Below are 18,751 nucleotides of genomic sequence, written 5' to 3' on the forward strand. Positions count from 1 at the left end.
GAGTGGGAGTGCTTTCCCATTGCCTTTTACCCACCCATCGTTTGAGCTAAAAAAAATCCTCCACATTAGTCAGAGGCGACTACTGTTAGTGTCGGCTACTAGTGACAGTGTGGTAAACAGGTCTCTGACTGAACGCTTACCTCCGGTGGTTCCTGTGCTGTAGTTGAGGTTAGTCTCATCTGCTACTGTTAAAATCACACAGATACACACACACACACACACACACACACACACACACACACATACATATATATATATATATATATATATATGTGTATATGTATATGTATATGCGTAAATGGTTAGTACTCCCCATGACACATCAAGCACATGCAAAGCAGAGTACGGGAAAGGGAACGAGAGTCAAAGTGAATTTACATTCGACAGCTTCAGAATAGCATGCGAGATGGAAAGTGATATTACACCCCACGCTCACGTCTGTCAGTCATGGGGCTCAAAAGGTGAAGTGTCTTGAATGTGTTAATGTATTACAGCCAGCCATGGTAGCACACCCCATTCTCTCCCTTTCTTCTCTTGCTAAATCTTGCTCACCATCTAAATGGTGTGGCACCATAGGGTGTCTGGCTAGTTAAAGATATTTCAACAGTGACGGGCACCGATGTCATGAAATACATGTGCTGGTCATATTTGGGGGATGGGGCAACCGAAATATGTTACAAAGCAGAAAGACGTCCTGTCACAAACAAACAAGAAAATAAATAAATAGAATAAAATAGAATAAAATAAATAAAACTCATCCATTCATCCATTATCCAAGCCATTATCCGAAGTCAGGTCGCGGGACGCTGGAGCCTATCCCAGCAGTCATTGGGCGGCAGGTGGGGGAGACACCCTGGACAGGCTGCCAGTCCATCACAGGGCCGACACATTCACACCTAGGGACGATTTAGTATGGCCGATTCACCTGACCTACATGTCTTTGGACTGTGGGGGGAAACCGGAGCACCCGGAGGAAACCCACGCAGACACGGGGAGAACATGCAAACTCCACACAGAGGACGACCTGGGATGACCCCCAAGGTTGGACTACCCCGGGGCTCGAACCCAGGACCTTCTTGCTGTGAGGCGACTGCGCTAACCACTGCGCCACCCTAAATAAAATAAAATAAGAAAAATAACAATGACAAAATGAGACAGAATGATTAGAGAGCTAAAAACCAGCTTGGAATTACTGTCTTTGGTGACAGGCTTAAAGAAATGCCTTCACCAACAATTCCAATTAGCCGTACAGGAAGCATCGGAATGATTGATGTACGCCTGTGATAAGGCTAGAGGAAAAAACACAGACATTTCACTTTCTGTTGCACATTATCAATAGGTTATTTTCCTTGGCTTTGACCTAATATTTCAAGGATTTAATATGCTAGCACGCTATATTTTTGAAAGATAATTTTCTTTTTAGAACCGAGTGGTTAAGCTTAAGGGATTTCTCTTATCACTTAAGAAAAAAACAAAGCCAACTGCGAAGAAAAGCTTTTCACTACATTAAAATCACATCATGCACTGATTCCAGCCTGAGCCACGCAGGAACAAACCGGTTGTTATCATTTCACCTGAGACTAACAACGTATCTATTGCTCTGGGGCAAATTAATATATTCTAATTGATGGGTCATGACTTTGTCTTGACATGAATCCTATGAGCAGCGGAAGAGAAAGTCATTTTGAATTATATCTAATGACACAAGCTTGTTGGCTGATTGGATAGGTGAGACGTCTAGGAGAAATGATAATAGATTTGGAAAATATCAATACCACTGGCATATCTCTTTCTGACACAAAACTCAATGCTTAATTTGATGCAGTAATGATGCATTGCCTTAAAGGGCCTGGCCAGTGGTTGGTTTTGCATGTAAATGTTATAAATGTTCAAATAATGCTACAGTTGTGAGTGTTCTGTCTCAGAGGGTATGTTCGCTGATGTCCACCATACATCTATGATGGATAAAAGTTAATCTAAACATCCTTTGGGAGGGAATGTAAACTTTTATTTACTGCACTGCACCCAAGCACTACACATTTCTGAGACATCGGTTTTCAACCAGACTGTCTGGTTTTCAAACAATTTCCCAGGGTTTGGTCGTAGAAGGTCATCAATTAGCACATGATTTACCATCCATGACTTCATCAATCAGAGATGGTAATCAGAAAAAACACAATAACATTGTGAGTAGCCTCTATGTGTGCATGCCATACATTTTACCATTCTTGAATCCCCTCTCATTTACATATAAGCAAAGGAGAGGCACAGATGATGCAGGGGTTTCTCTCCTGCATTGTCTGCTGCAGCAGCTGGACATGCCCAGAGCCTATGCCAGACTTCTTTTAATTGATTTTAGCCCCGCCTTTAAAACAATCCAGCACCATCAGGTAATCAAGGAACTACAGCACCTCCAGGTTCCATCGCCACTAATCCACTGGCTCCATAACTTCCTCTCCAAAACCACAAGCAAGGGTGGACAATTCACTATCACCCACCATTATTCTCAACACTGGTGCTCCACAAGGGTGCATACTCAGTCCATTTCTATTTATCCTCTATACAAACGACTGCCAATGTCCATCCACCACGACCCTCTACTTCAAATATGCAGATGACATGGCCATCCTCACACTCATCAATAACAACAATGACTCTCTCTCTGCCCTTCAACATCATCATCCCATTTTAGCGCATGAGGTGACAATAACTTTCTCTACCTTAACATCTCAAAAACTAAAGAACTGCTTTTTAGCCCCCCCACCCCCAAAAAAGACAAACACTGGTCCATCCCCCCAGTCTCACCATCACAGGAGAGAAGGTAGAGGTGGTGGAGTCTTTCAGACACCTTGGCATTACACTGAACAATAACCTCAGCTTCAATCAGCATACCATTTGGACATTTACAAGCAATGTCAACAGAGACTTATAGCCATCCGTAAACGTAGCCACCTGTCTTTCCAACCCCATCTTCTTTTTCTTCTCTTGTATCCTAGCAGTACTGAGCCAGTTCTTCTGTATGGTGCCATCTGTTTTTTTTCTATATGTTTACAATTCCTATAAGAATAAAATCTTTCTTTGGGGAGGGGGGGGTTCCCCCCTCTTTTCTCCCCTATTGTATTTGGCTGATTAACCCCACTCTTCCGAGCCATCCCGGTCGCTGCTCCACCCCCTCTGCTGATCCGGGGAGGGCTGCAGACTACCACATACCTCCTCCAATACATGTGGAGTTGCCAGCCCCTTCTTTACACCTGACAGTGAGGAGTTTCACCAGGGGTACGTAGTGCGTGGGAGGATCACACTATTCTCCCCAGTTCCCCCTCTCCCCCAAACAGGCACCCAAACCGACCAGAGGAGGCACTAGTGCAACGACCAGGACACATACCCACATCCGGCTTCTCACCCGCAGACATGGCCAATTGTGGCTGTAGGGACGCCCGACCAAGCCAGAGGTAACACAGGGATTCGAACCGGTGATCCCCATGTTGGTAGGCAACAGAATAGACCACTACACTGTCCCGATACCCCATTCCCATCCCAACTTATCCGGTTGTGTCACCACATCCCTGATCCGCAAAGCACTCACAATCCCACATGACCCAGACCACCCACTCTACCAGCACTTCACCCCCTTCCTTCTGGATGCAGGTACAGACCATCCATGTGCATGCAGAAAGGCCCGTTTTAGCAAGAGCTTTGTACCTACAGCCATAGGAGCTTTAAATAAGTAAACCCCTCTTAAGTTACAAGAAATCCAGTCGGTGGAGTGTAGCATGTCAATCCATGTCTTTGTCTCTCTTGTGTGACCCCTATAATTAAGTGTCCCTGTAAATCCTGTGTATTTTGTATAATTCTGTATGTCTTACTTGTTTGTGCCAAGTATGCACCTACCTGTGGAAAATAATTTCCTCCTTGAGGACACATAAACTATCTATCTATTCAAGGCATATGGTATTCAAACATATTATAGCAGAAATTAGATCTTTTATGTACTCTATAATTACTACTTTTTTTCTTAACATGGTAGGGTGGTCTGGTTTTTAGAAGTCTTCAAAAGTCCTTAGTAAATTAAATATCTCTAATTGCAAGCATAGACATTATTTCTTATGGATAACGTGTGCAAACAAGCAGACACTTCATCCAACAGTGACTTGAGTCACCACCTCCACACAAACACACAAACACACACACACGCAATATGGAGCGCTTGTGCTCCATTACCAATGTGTCAAAACTCAAAAACAGTAAATTTGCACTTTTGGACTAAAACAGTTACATAAAGTAACTGTCGGCCCTATAGTATTGGAGCAGTATTTGACTAAAGTAGGCTTTTAACATCAAATAATCTAATTTTTCAACAATAACGTTACCTAACTAATCGCATTCATTTAGAAATGCTGACACCACTTCGGTACAATTAAGAAGCTTTTTCGATTGAATCCACTGATACAATGTGCATTTGCCACAATGGAAACTCAATCATGTCGCTGTCTCAATTCTGCACTCTTCCTCCCTTCATTTCCATCCATTTTAACTGACATAATGGAAAAGACTCTTGCACTGTGGCACAGTAATTGGTCAGTAAAATCTACCCACTAAAGTGCGATGGCTAACTATCAGCTTTCCCCTCAACAGCATTTTTATGCACACATTAAAAGTTAGTGTTCCTTGGTTGACACCGGTCATAGGCCGTATCACCAACAATGACGAGACGGCCTACAGGGACAAGATTCAGCACCGCACATCATGGTGCACCACCAACAATCTTGGCCTCAATGTGCAGAAGACGAAGGAGCTGATTGTGGACTTCAGGAGGTCTAGAAGCTGCAGCTACTCCCCCAATCAATAGAGTGGAAGTGGAGCGTGTCTCCAGCTTTAAATTTATTGGAGTCCACATCAGCGAGGACCTCTCCTTGACATCAAACACCCAGGCTCTTGTGAAAAACACCTGCATTTCCTGAGGAGGTTGAGGAGCGCTTGTCTATCCCCTGAAATTCTCACCAACTTCTACCACTGCACCATAGAGAGCATCCTGACCAGCTGCATCTCAGTGTGGTACGGCAACTGCACCTCAGTAGACCAGAAAGCTCTGCAGCGAATCGTCAAGGCAGCCCAGCATATCACTGGTACCCAGCTCACAGCCATAAAAGACATTTATCACAAACGCTGCCTTCGAAGGGGTCTGAGCATCAGCAGAGATCCCACCCACCCCAACCATGGACTGTTCTCCCCCCTGCACTCTGGGAGGCACTACAGCAGCCTCAGAGCCCGTACTACCAGGCTCAAACACAGCTTCTTTCCCCAAGCTATTACCCACCTGAACCTGGCTACCCACTGTATGTCTGTAAATATGTTTATACTCATGCTCTTTTTTTTTTTAACCTTAGCTTTTACTCTTCATCTGTATATCCATCCTTCCATACATTATCCAAGCCACTTATCCTGCTCAGGGTTGCGGTCATCTGTATATATCTTATACTGTGTTTGCTATGTTTGTCTGTGTCTGCCTTGCACTGTTTGGCGAAGCCGCAGCCCTTATTTAGTTTTTACACATGTGCCTGTACATTGTTTTTAATGACAATAAATTGAATTGAACTGAAGTGAAGTGACTGTGCAAAAGTTTTGCAGTCTGACAAAGGGCTGGGCTACTGTGAAGAAAGTGGTCCTGAAGAGCTAAGAGCAATGGCCTATTCTTGCAGAAGTGGCTGGGTGAGTCCAAGTCTTGTGCTAGGTTTTTGATGCCTTGCTGACTGGAGATGGCCATTATGACTAGCCAGTGATCCGAGAGGAAGCAGCATCTGCTTCAGCCCCAGTGGGGGAGGCCCTGAGGTCTCCTCACCCGTTTCTTCCCCAGACACACTGTATGTGCACACCTGGCGTGTCTGGGTGTGTTATTTAGCAGACCGCCCATTGATAGCCACACCCAGAAGAGGCTTGGAATTAATCATTGCTCCTTCTAGTTTTGGTTTTTATTGTTAATATTTTTGTTTTAAATCCAAGGATCACTGAATGCTGGGACACAGGAGATGACAAACACAGAAAAGAAGGGATTAGCAAAACAGGAGTGATAGAGGTTTGGCGAGAGGGGTTAAACAACTGCAAAAACAACTGCAACCACTGTGTGTGTGTCTGTGTGTGTGTGTGGGTGTGTTTGATTTTGTCTTTACATGAAAATGTAGTCCATTCCCCACATTTTTCTGTCAGCATTCAGAAAAATGATGTGCTGAGCGACAGTGGCTGTGACGGAGTGAAAAGTGGAAGCTTTTGGCAAAGGCTTTTTAGCGTTATTTAATCGTAAGTCAGCCGTGGGTGTCCGAGGTTCAACACGCATTCTGGACACCCTTGACAATGTGTTTCTTAAACTGGCACTGTTTACCTAGGTCCATGCTCTTAGACTTGCGTGTCTTTATGATCTCCAGCTGAGCGGCGTTGTCAAACTGCTTGGTGCGTTTCTCCGACATGCTCTGGCGGCCAAAGCCCTCCCTCTGGAACGTCCCATCCTGGTCTGAGTCTGGACTGAGTGAGCTTGGAAGAAGAAGAAGAAAGAAGAAGAAGAGGGAGAGAGAGAGAGCGAGAGAGAGAGACACAACATAAATGAGACAATCAATCCAGCGGGTAAAACATTAGTTATAATTCCAAAAGCATATTTTATTCCCAATGAATATTATAATTGAATTACGTATTTTCTCAAATGCTCTTAATGCAGATTAGAACTGTTGCACAATTACAGCCAGGCTGCAGTTTAACTGGCAGGAGAAAATTGGACAAAGGAAAGACAGCTTGATAAAATGTTGACATCAACACAAATTCAAACTGGCACCTTAGGCTCAAAACACAGCATGTGGATATTAGGTAAAGAACACTGCTGTCCAATGCCCAAACAAACACATGCATGCATGCAAGTTTGTGCACACACACACACACACACACACACACACACACACACACACACACACACACACACGCGCACAATCAGTGCTCTAATCAAGGATACTACCAGGTTCAGGAGATTACAGGGACTGGGAAACAGGGCTGGGTCTGGTTCGTGATGCCCCGCAGAAGTGACGCTACTTGGGCGATTGGACAAATAAATCAGCAGTTGGCTGAGTGCAATTGGTGTTTTTTTTTGGTGGGTGGGGGGGTGGGGTGGGGGGTGTTGCACAATTTTTGTCCACTTATTTTGCTAATTTAATGGCCTGCCTCCTCAACAATTCAACTCAGTAAATAATTAACCTGTAAAGGGCAATTCAAAGTGTGCGCGGATAGGAACAGGTAGTTGGAGTAGGGCCATGTGCACGTTCTTGCTGCACTGATTTCTGACGAGTCTTTCACACAACAGGCCAGCGGCTAAATGTTTTGCTGGCACTACTCGTTTGGAAAGACGGCAAATTACTTAATTTCGGTCCTTCGGCTTGCCGGCTGCGTCCGATTTAAAACCAAAATAACACCAAATAGGGAACTTTTGAGTATTTTTCACAATGACCTCCTCCATGATTACGTTTGCTGAAAATGGCCAGCGTGCTAGCTGGGGGGGGGGGGTGCTTACAGCAATTGCTGGTTGTTGGGCTCACAATGGCCTGTAGGAAAATTCCGACATATCGCCCAACCCTACCATATATACCCAGACAACCCCACTTCCCCCTCGGACAAACCCAAACACACACACACACACACACACACACACACACACACACACACACACACACACACACACACACACACACGTCCTACGGGAACCTTCCCCCTTTGAGCAACCATATCTTTGTCTGGATCTTAATTGAAAAAAAAAAAACTTGTCAGGCAGTGGGAGAGACGGCCTGGGAATAGTGGCCACTAGTATTTGCATGCCAATGAAAGTATGCACAATCAAGGTGAAAAAAAAAAATCAGGGACAGAAAAAAAAACAAAAAACAATGGTGATTAGCTCTTGCTTCTGTTGAATATGAATTAGCATAAAATGCTCTCGACCACTGCATGTGTTTTGAAGCATAGTAAGTAACAGTGACACGGTGGCCCAGTGGTTAGTGCTGTCGCCTCACAGCAAGAAGGTCCTGGGTTCGAACCCCAGGGTTGTCCAACCTTGGCGGGGTTCATCCCAGGTCATTCTCTGTGTGGAGTTTGCATGTTCTCCCCGTGTCTGCGGTGGGGTTTTCTCTGGGTGCTCCGGTTTCCCCCACCATCAAAAAGACATGCATGTTAGGGTTAATACTCCTGTCTGTGCCACTGAGCGAGGCATGGCAAGACAAACTGGGGTTGGTGCCTGGCTGCTACACGGTAGCTGCCCACAGTTCCTAGCTACACAGCTAGGATGGGTTAAATGCGGAGCAGAATTTCCCCACAGGGATCAATAAAGTATCTAAAAAAAAAAAGAAAGTCCAATATGTTAAAGTACACACGCGAGTATACATGACTAATGAATCCACAGGCACTTGTTTGGATGTACACAATATCTATTTGGGTCGATGGCCCCACCTAGCAAACAAGCTGCTCTGTGAGCGACCAACAAGCCGCCATTGAGCTGTGGATGTGGATGTGCCGTCAACTGTACCTGACAGCCTCAGCTAAGATCAAACCATCTCCAGGGAGCGGCTCCACCAACACAGGAAGCGAAGGAGGTGGGGCAGGAAGAGAGGTATGACAGAACAGATGTATTATTCATTCATTTATCCCTGACTTCATCAGAAGCACATGCAAGGAAAAAAAAACAACACCCATTCTATTTCTATCTCAGTGAATGTCATCTGTCAGAGCACGGCTCAGACGGTGGAGGGGGATGACGGCATTTTCAGCTTGAATTTAATTTCCCTTCACTCTGGCCGGGGCTCTCTTTGTAAACCGACTGGACACAGGCGGCACATGGACTAAGCAGAGCGGACACATGAGGACAGGTGAAGAGACAAGAGACGCGTGTGAGTTTAAGAGAGTGCAATTACAGAGAATTGCGGCTGGAAACGATTCAAAATGTGACGATTAAAGGTACAACCCATAATGGCATGCACCGTTACAGCTATGTGGAGTACAGTGACAACACGAGAGCACTCTACTGACAACAAGAAACATTTATCTAGCCATTAGGTCAACACTGTGTATTTGTTTGAGAAATGGAGACAATGAAAGCCTAAAAAGGTATAGGATGTGATGCAGCATCAGCTGGTCTTCTCCTTCGCAACTAACGAGGGAGTTTCGTTTCAAAAGGTTTACGAGGTCTGAGCAAAACAACAGCAGAGGTGCAGTGGACAGTCACTGTGTGCCACCTCTGGTCAGTCAGGGCGCCTGTTCAGGGGTGGGGGGCAACTGGGGGGAATAGCGTGATCCCCCCACGTGCTACAACCCCCTGGTAAAACTCCTCACTGTCAGGTGAAAAGAAGCAGCTGGCGACTCCACATGTATCGGAGGAGGCATGTGGTAGTCTGCAGCCCTCCCCGGATCGGCAGAGAGAGTGCAGCAGCAACCAGGACGGCTTGGAAGAGTGGGGTAATGGGCCCAGTACAATTGGGGAGAAAATAGGAGGGGGAACCCCTCCCCCCCAAAAATGTGACTAATCAAAGTAGGATGGACAGACTACTGGTGGCAAAAGCTTACCCTGCAGGGAGTCAGTTATCTGTGGGTATAAGCTGCAAGTCCATTTAAACACTGTCTCTGCTTTCCTCCATCTCACACAGAGCTGTAACTAACCCCCCCACCCACCCCCAGAGTCAGGGGGGTCTGTGGAAGTGCTGGCAGGGATGCAGGATGGATGAATCTGGGGAAGCGGAGGGCTACCTTCACGAGCGTGTTGAGGAGAGGCAAGTAAAAGCGGGGGGACCAGCCGGCAGATCTTCCCACACTGCCTATCTGACTGTCAGCTTACACAGCCCTCTCCTCCAGCTCCTGCCAAGCCCATTCTGCCCACATGCGGCCCATCAGTCGCAAAAATGACGAGGCCCGGACCTCAGTGCACATGCTGTGTGAACTCAAATGACAACCGCATATGATGGTGCAGCGGGACACTAGTGTAGGGACATTAGCTTAGCGCATCGTTCCCTCCTTCTACACAGAACTGTCATCCTGAGTGTTGGCTTGTATCACTGCAGCACATGACCTGTGGGATGTGACATAGCCAGTATACCTATATTAACACAAAAATCTGAAATTTTATACAAGTGATTATTGTTAAGTTTGTTGTTCTGCAACAGCATGCCTAAGGCTCAGTTAGACGGGTGTATGAGAGCGAACTCTATTTAACCACGCACGGACAATCTGGGGTACTTTCAAAGTTCCAACAGCCTATTAACAAAGAGATACACGCTCAATAACATATCTCACTCTCCGCTCTCTATTAATTTTCTCACAGACACATGTATTAAGTCACACCACGTTGGAAGTACATCTGATCTGGCACAGGCACTTTTATGCTCGCAGAGAGTCTAACAGTGGAAAGCAAGAAACCGTAACTGCAAACTTAAAGCTACCGAGGAAGTGCTCACATGGGGATCTGCTCTGTTATAGCCTTGCGAAGCCAGCCTAAACCTACCCTGCTCAGCTATGACATATTAGCCTGGAGAGGATCCAGTGAGAATCGGTTGAGCCCGGCATCTGGAAGCTGGACCAATCAGCAGACAATGGGGAGCAATTTAGATGATGATGACAATGAGCAGCGCTGTACTTAAAATAACAACGATGTCTGTGTTAGAAGAGGTTAGCGTTGATACCGCAATAGCATTAGTTTTGATGGCGGTACAAACTCACATTTGCAGCGGCCTCACCCAATACAGTCCATGCAGTGTCTTTGTCTACATCTGTTTTGTCTTCGCTTGATGGCTGGGAGAGCTGGCACTGGATCGAGTGGGAGAGCCTGGTCTGCTATGTCTTATGGACCTAGGGACCATGGCCCTACCTGGAGCTGCGCCTGAGGAGGCAACACTGAGGGCGGTCTGACAGTATGCGGACGTGGGGCAGGCTAAGCTAACTGCTAGTCTATGCAGACCGGCAGTTCTGATAACACTGAAGGCGGTCTAGCGGCGGCCTCGCCTGGCGTTGACTGTGGTGTTTATGGTGTCGTCGCAGCAGATCAGCAGTTCCAACAGTCATCCTGGCTGGTGCTCGTTCCCTTGGATATTGATTTTTTTTGTTTAGTTTGGATATATGTGTTAGTTTGGATATGTGTGTTCTTGTAGTTTATGGATATGTGTTTTTGTCTTTGTGTTGCACTGCTGTGGGCTGGGGGGACACGATATTTCGTTTCATTTCATGTACATGAAATAAAATGACAAATAAAGTGTTCCCGATTCCTTATTTATCACAGACATTTACAAAGATAGCAAAAATTGTGTACGGACATAACTATCAGTGGAGCTGCTAGCGGTAGTGGTGTTTACTACTAGCAGACCAATGTGTTTGGAAATGTGGTACTCTGATTCTACATCACAGGGTTTGTGGCTCTGATTGATTAAATACCGATACAATCACCTGCAAAGTCACACTGCTCCCTGCCCACTGGTGATGCAACTGATACAAACAAATGTCCCTTGAGTCTTGCCAGACCACATGGAACGAAGCGACATTTGTAGGCTGGCGTTGTGAGGTTAAGTTTTGTTATGGCTGTCTCATGGATCCCTTACAAATCATGCATTTGACTGCATTTCAAAATGAATGTAAAATGTGTTTCACAGAAGAAAAAAAGGAACAGCCCAATCACATAATCAGCAACTACTGAATTAGTTAGATAATAATCAGAAAATGGAACAGAGTCTTCAAAAGTCTTTTAAAGACCATCTACCCAGTCCATGCCTTTGGCCTATTTCTGATAGTGGGCCCAATCCATCAGGATAATGCATTCCCCCATAATTCATTCTTTAAGCAGTGTTTAAAAGCAATTTCCACTATTCTGAGCAGATGCTTTCCATGCTTTTCACAGTCCTCCCATCATCCAAAATTAACAAGTGCTGAGAATTGCTCACAGGCAAATCCACGACTTTAACTTGCATTTTACATCTACTCACTCCTTTCCCCGTCTCCCTCGCAGGAAGTAAAATGTGTCAAACTGCACGTCGGCAGCTCTGCTAAGTGTTGAGCGCTAAAAGCCCTTCGCGCTTGCCATTTATGCCCCCATGGCCTCCGTCTTTTTTTCACCCCTCTGTTCCTCTTTTTTCTTCCCCGACCTTCCTCCCTTTCTGAAGCTCATCTCAAAATAACACCTGTCTCTCAGGTATGTGTAGCTCAGTTTTCTTTATGGGTAGGGGTTGGGAGGCGGTCTTCATTTCACGTGTCGAGAATGGGGAGTGGGTCGGCGAGAAACGCCCAGTGGCGTGATCCAGAAACAGGTCCCTCTGAGACTAAGAGTGAGCCTCTGCTTCCAAGTCTGTACCAATCCAGCTGAGCTTGGAGACAGATGCCTTCCATCAGAAAAGCCACGAGACGTGCCTTGGGTCCACAGGGCTGCAGCATGCACTGTGTAACATTTAACAGCAGACGTACAGTAGAACTGCAATTTTCCATTTTCATAACAGAAAATATGAAGTTGCGAAAGATCTCAGGAGCCAAAGGTAGGTTTTTGTCTCTAGTTTTATTAGACTCTGTTTGATCCCATGAAACATAATTATGCCCATAAATTATGTTTTGTGTCTTTTGCACCCAACGTCTGATCGCGTCATGAATATGAAACAAAGGGACAGAGGAACGGCTGCTTCTGTGACTCGCCATAATCCTCCACTGATGGAGATGCCGCCGCGGAGATGGTGAGAGAGTGAGAGAAAGACAGGCGGACAGACAGAGGGATGAGAGCAAGATCAATGAACACATCTTTGTTCATCTGACAAGTTCTGTGTCGCTCAACTCGCTCCCCTGCATCATGTTTGTCTGGTTCAATTGACTTTGGATAGAGTGACTTCTGCAGTGAGCAGGAGCGTTAGCAACGGGAGACAGTCAGAGAGGAGGCTCGGTGTGGACATCATGTGTGCAAGGGCAGCAACGTGGTGTGCGTTCGTGTTCTGTGAGTCTGTTTGTGTCCATGTTTGTGCCAGTGTTAGTGAGCTTGTGTGTGCATGAAGAATACTTTGACATCAGTCACACTGAGTTTCAGCTGCGTCCGTGTCATAACAGAATTGTGCAGGAGCCCTTTGTGCGTTTGGTTAAACAGGTGCATAGCGCGTGCACACACACGATCGCAAAAATATACACACTATGAGCATGTGTATGGCATGTATGGCAGGCTTGCAGCAGTGGCTCACCTCTGAATTTTTTTGAATATTCATGAGCTGTGTTAGGCCTATTATCGTTTAAGAATGAGTTAGACTTTAACGTGTGTGTGTAAGAGGATGTGTGTAATTATGCTAATAGCTAAATGTGCAAAACGTGGAGGCTTAGCAGACCACTTCTGATTGTTAGTTATATCACTGGTGATGGTGACTGTCAGGAAGTCAACTGAAGTGGGCAGGGCGGTCTGCAACGTTAGCTTAGAGGTTTATTTGTTCATGTCCTTTTCCACTTTATATGTTAATTTGTGAAATTGTTTACCAGGCAGTATGAATCTAAACACTTGTGCGATTGAGGGTTCCTATGCATGCATACTACATGTGTGCATGTGCTTACATTTGTGTGTGTGTGTGTGTGGTTCCTTGTATGTATGTGTGTGTATGTGCGAGAGCGAGAGAGAGCGAGAGCGAGAGCGAGAGAGTGCAGTCGTTCTTTTCCTTCTCTACCACTTGACACACTGTCTGGGCTGCCTGGGAAATGATGGATCCACCTGTGACATCTTGCAAAGACAAAGAAGGACAGACACTCTCTCTCACTCTCTCTCTCCCCATCCCTTCCTTTTTATCTGTCCCTTTCACTTCAGAGCCTATTCCTTAATGACAATTGACTCCTATATTGCATTCTGACATTTACATCAAGCCTGGAATTGGACCTGTGACAACAGCAGACCTCTGGAGAGATCAGAGCGGTCACTGCACCCCTGGTGGATGAAAGAAGCTACTGACTTTGATGGAGGTTATTTCTCCAGTCCATCCCAAATGACTGAAGAGACTATAAATAACTCAGTTCTCCTCCGTCCATCACATCTTCCCCAGTAAATCTGTTCCTTGTTATTTGCTCGTCGACTATCTCTGCAAACCATAAATTTTGTTCACTCCTCACAAGTGGGCGTACGCTATCTTTAGTCATTTTACGTTTTCAGTTTCTCATTAAGCAGATGCTTTTTTTTTCTCCCAAGGCAAGTTAAAAAGACGAGAGTTCCCTGTGATGCCTAGCTGAGCTGGAGGAAACACCAGGACTCGAACCGCAGACCTCAGTGTTGGGACAATAGCATTAGACTCTTCTTTTTTCTAATTAATGAGCTGTCTTCAGGATAAACCTTAATATTTCAACTTTTCCTCAATATTTGAAGGACAAAAATAAAAAAAAAACAACCTTTGTGAAGCTTCTGAATTCAAAGTGGTGTGAACCCAGACCTGCTTCATGTCTGACATCCTCCGTTCCTCTCTCCCTGTCTCCTCTCATCATCCCGGCTTCTGGGTAAAGAGAGCAGTGCACCCCTTGTCTTCTTACTGGGTTCAAAGTGAAATGGGCCCTTAAAAGAACCGTAGATACCGAGGCAGATCAAAGTCTTGTACATGCTGATCAGCATTGGACGCTATGATGACATGCAGAGAACCATACATACACACACAGACACACACACAGACACAGACACACACACACACACACACACACACACACGGACCCGAACTCTCTGTGTCACAGGTTGGCATTATACATACACAGACATACATGTACAGGACACTCACGACAGGTCTGCAAAGAATTTTGTGAGGATGACAACCCTAAAAAAATTCTAGGTTGCTCAAATTACAAGCCTTTTTTTTGAACACAGATGTGCTGTAAGAGACACACATACACACACAACCTGTCCACTCCATCCCCTTTTCCACTCCTCAATAGAAATCATGTATTCAGGCAGCGTGCATGGTCGGCTGGCATGATATCAGTGGTTGGTATGATAATGACAGTCTGTGCACTGCAGGCTCACTAGTTCTAGCTAGTCCCTGGCTCTCTGTGATGTTGCAAAACACATCCAAAACCCCAGCCTGATTTAAATGTTGTAAACACCCCCCCAGCACTCACCGCACCTCAGTGCCGGCTCTGGTATGGTACACGCTCACCTCCCGCATTTGCATATGTTGAAAATCATAACCCACACAAGTTAAAACTGATGCTTTCTGTTTGTGGGATGCTAAAAAAATGGTTTGTTTCTGGGGTTTTTACTGTGTGTCCTACTTACATAGAGTCAGACAAACTTATGGAGATCTCTGTGCGTGCAGTGTGAAGGTATGCTGCCCAGCTTAGCTCAATTGCTGGATGTCTACTGGGATCGTTAGCAGCTCCTCTCAAAAGACGAGAAATACACCTTCTCAAAAGCCAATAGTTAATACTTTTATTTGTAAGCCTAGTATTAACAATTTCTCTAAACCTACTTTTTCAGAAGTATGTAGTGCACATATCTGTCTGCTTCTGGATATGTATATATTGTGGCGGACACTAGGGGCTATGCCTCTCACCCAGCAGGACTGTGAGCTGGGGGCGTGGTTTACGTTCCCGGACTCGCCGGTGCAGGGTTGTTCCTGCTGCAGTTGGTTTTTGGAGTTGAGGAATAAACATCAAACTCGCCTTGGTCTCCTGTGTTTTTCCTCATTCCTGCCACATTGGTGACCCCGAATTGAACATGTTTGGAGCAGAAGAGGAGTGTGAATCAACTTCGGCCACGCCGCCCCAACTCTCACAGCCGGCCGTTCTCGCCGCGGCTGTGAAACTCCCAGAGTTCTGGCAGAGCAACCCCGCCTCGTGGTTCCAGCATGTCGAGGCGCTGTTCTCCGCGGACGACTCCAGATACTATTTGGTCGTCGCTGCGCTGGACCAGCAGTCCACACGCCGGGCCATGCAGCTGTTGCGCGCCCCTCCGCAACACGATAAATACGTCACCCTCAAACATCTTCTGCTCCGGAGGTACAGCCTATCTACCGCAGAGAGGGCAGATAGAATCCTTTCCCTATTAGTCCATGGGCCAGACGATATTTCGGTACACTCAAGGTGGCAAAACTTACTTATAATTTTTGAAAGGATCCATGTCTGTAGATGATATTTTGGTATGATAACCATTCCTGAGTGGCAGCTGTATCACAGTTATCAGCTCATGAAGTTAACCACCCGCTAAACTAAATTGCATTTTAGACGCTGGTGCATATCCTGGTTTAGCCTCATGGTCAGGACATTTTTCAATGTTCTATAATATTGTCTTTGGTATCATTTTAAAGGGGACCTTCTTAGCTTTCATTCAAGCCCTGTTGTGGATATTTCTCACAAATATAGAGGTCACTTGAGCTCTTCAACCCGTCAATAACACACATCTTTCTGCAATTTTCGCCTAAACTATATACTTTCTTTTAGCCCTGTGGCATCTAGGAATATCAGGGACACAAAACACAAAAACTGGAATACTCACAGGACTGTAAAGATTCAGAAAATGTATAATATACCCATACTATTTCATTGTGTGAGGTGATTGTGAGCCTTAAATGAGAAGAGCGCATCCAGTAAATGGCCAGCTTGCCTTCATCGTCTGTCCATCCATACTCAGTAGGGCTTGGCACCACAGGGTTAGCCTGCAGACAGCACTTCCATATTGCTGCCTGATAGTTGGCTCGTTGAACATGCATAAAGAGACAGTCTCTACATGGTGGCAGCTGGCTGGACTCAACCTCTCCCCTTTTGGTGCAGAAGAGCTGGTAACGCAGTTTGTTCACCTCAGCAGTGCTGCTATTAGCAACATACATCCGACAGGTGAACTGCTCAATTTTCTGGAACAGCTCATCACTCACATTCCATGTCTGTCCCAGTTGACTAAAAGTCTCTTGGCAGGAAGTGTGCTTTCTCACTATCTTCAGGGCATTCAGCTTCCCTCGACCAGCGAATGCACTGACAGTGTCGCAGCCTGTGAAGGCATGTAAGCCAATTAGGCTGTCACAGATGCTGTCTCCAAGTGAACTTGCCAGTTTGGTGATGTCGACAAACCGTGTGCGGTTCTGAGTCCCACACTTCTGGTAGATGGGACAGGTGATGTCCTTCTGGAAGCCAAGACAAAGCACCATGACATCAGTGTCCTCAGCTGTGATGATAACTGACTTTGAGCCCGCATTTGCTGCATGCAATGCATGCAGGAGCAGACGGGTGTCAGCTTCTTCATGTGTGGAGTGCAGTTCTGCTGCTTCCTCACACCCATCTTCTGTCAACTTGTAGCAGGTTTCCTCACAGGTCATGTACAACACCTTGCCATGCAGCATAGCTCTGTATCGTGGGAGTTTCCACTCTTCCACCAGAAACTTGATGAGACTGGTCTTGTTGGAGGAACTGCACAGAAATTTTCTCCACTGCTGGACGTGGTGTGCCCCCCTGCAAGATTCTTGTACTGGAGAGTGATGTCTCCACCCCGGTTCAGTCGTTCAGCATCTTTGATCGAAGTCTGGTGATAGACATCAAAAACAACATCAATCCTCCCACTCTGTGCTCCCTCATGGAGGACCTGGGTCAAGGCTGACTCTGCCACCTGTGCAAAGGTTTTGTTGTTGCCATTCATTTTTTGGACCAGGCTCATCCCATCAATGATGGAAGTAGATGGGATTGGGATGTCTTCTGCAGGAGATACATTCTTTTCAAGCTCTCTGGCAAGTGCAGCCTTGTTTGTTTTTCGTAAGGACCCATCAGCATTTGCCAGTGCCCATGGTAGTGGGCCCAATGGGTAGGCAAGGACATCCTTCAGATTCACCTTCCTGCTTTCAGCCATCAGGATCATGTGACTGAAAAGGTTTCTATCTGCCTTCAGAACCACATCCTGTGCTTTCTTTCCGTGAGCTTGTTTTGTGCTGACATTGGAGAATGTTTTCAGACTTTGCTTGGTCATCTTGTCGTGGAATTTCACAGGTGGTGGGTCTGCATCTAACCTTGTTTGCTGGAATGCTTGGTAGGCCTCTTCTCCTTTCTCAAGAGCTCTCAAGAGATCTATGGTCACATCAGGTGGAGCCATGTTGCCAGTGGAGAGGCTAACCAAATCAATCTCATCAGGTGACATAGGATTGAGCCAGTTATTCTCCATAAGGTCCATGAGAGACTGGACATCTGCTTCATCTCTCTTGATCCTTGGACTCTGTAGATCTGGATGAGACCATCTGCACCTGCCTTGACCTGTCAGGTCTCTCAGCTGTCTGAGGTACATGCTTCTATACTCAGCTGTGAGATAATATTTGGTCACAGCTCCTGGCTTCAAGCTGAATCCCTTTGTCCCTCCAGCTGTTTGGGTGTCTTTGTTCACCGTTTCTTCTATAGCTTGGTCAACAGGGATTCGGCCAAAGGGATTGGTGGAGCCCAGTTGGACTGAGAAGCCTCCTTCCATGAATTCTGTGTACACATCTGGGTGTGTGATGGGCAGCTCAGACATCTGGGCGTAGTAGTAGGGGAGGTAGCGTGCATAATTCATCCTTTCATAAGCAAAGCACCATGGGATCATTGCTCGAATGCTAGCCAAGTGTAGCATCCAGTCTCCCTCTCTGGATGCTCGGATGAGCCCCAACAAGATTTCAACCATGTCCAAATAGGACATCCAGAAGTTCGAGAGGCTGCCGTTTCCACCTCTAAGGAACTCACGGTAGACTTCAAATAGATCCATGATGCGTGTACAAGAGCTGTTCTCGAGGACCTCCTTCAAAGCATGTTGTGAGACTTC

The 18,751-nt window shown here is 46.0% G+C and overlaps 1 protein-coding gene across 1 annotated transcript in view; it reads right to left on the reverse strand.

Annotated features, from left to right (window-relative positions):
• LOC130129512 (partitioning defective 3 homolog) overlaps positions 1-18,751 on the reverse strand; it is a 465,188-nt gene that overhangs the window by 153,543 nt on the left and 292,894 nt on the right. Inside the window, exon 17 of the mRNA XM_056299064.1 lies at positions 6,377-6,525. Coding sequence (XP_056155039.1) covers positions 6,377-6,525 — 149 coding nt within the window. The remainder of the gene's footprint in view (positions 1-6,376; positions 6,526-18,751) is intronic.

This window comes from Lampris incognitus, chromosome 19 (assembly GCF_029633865.1).
Source record: "Lampris incognitus isolate fLamInc1 chromosome 19, fLamInc1.hap2, whole genome shotgun sequence".
Lineage (NCBI taxonomy): Eukaryota > Metazoa > Chordata > Actinopteri > Lampriformes > Lampridae > Lampris > Lampris incognitus.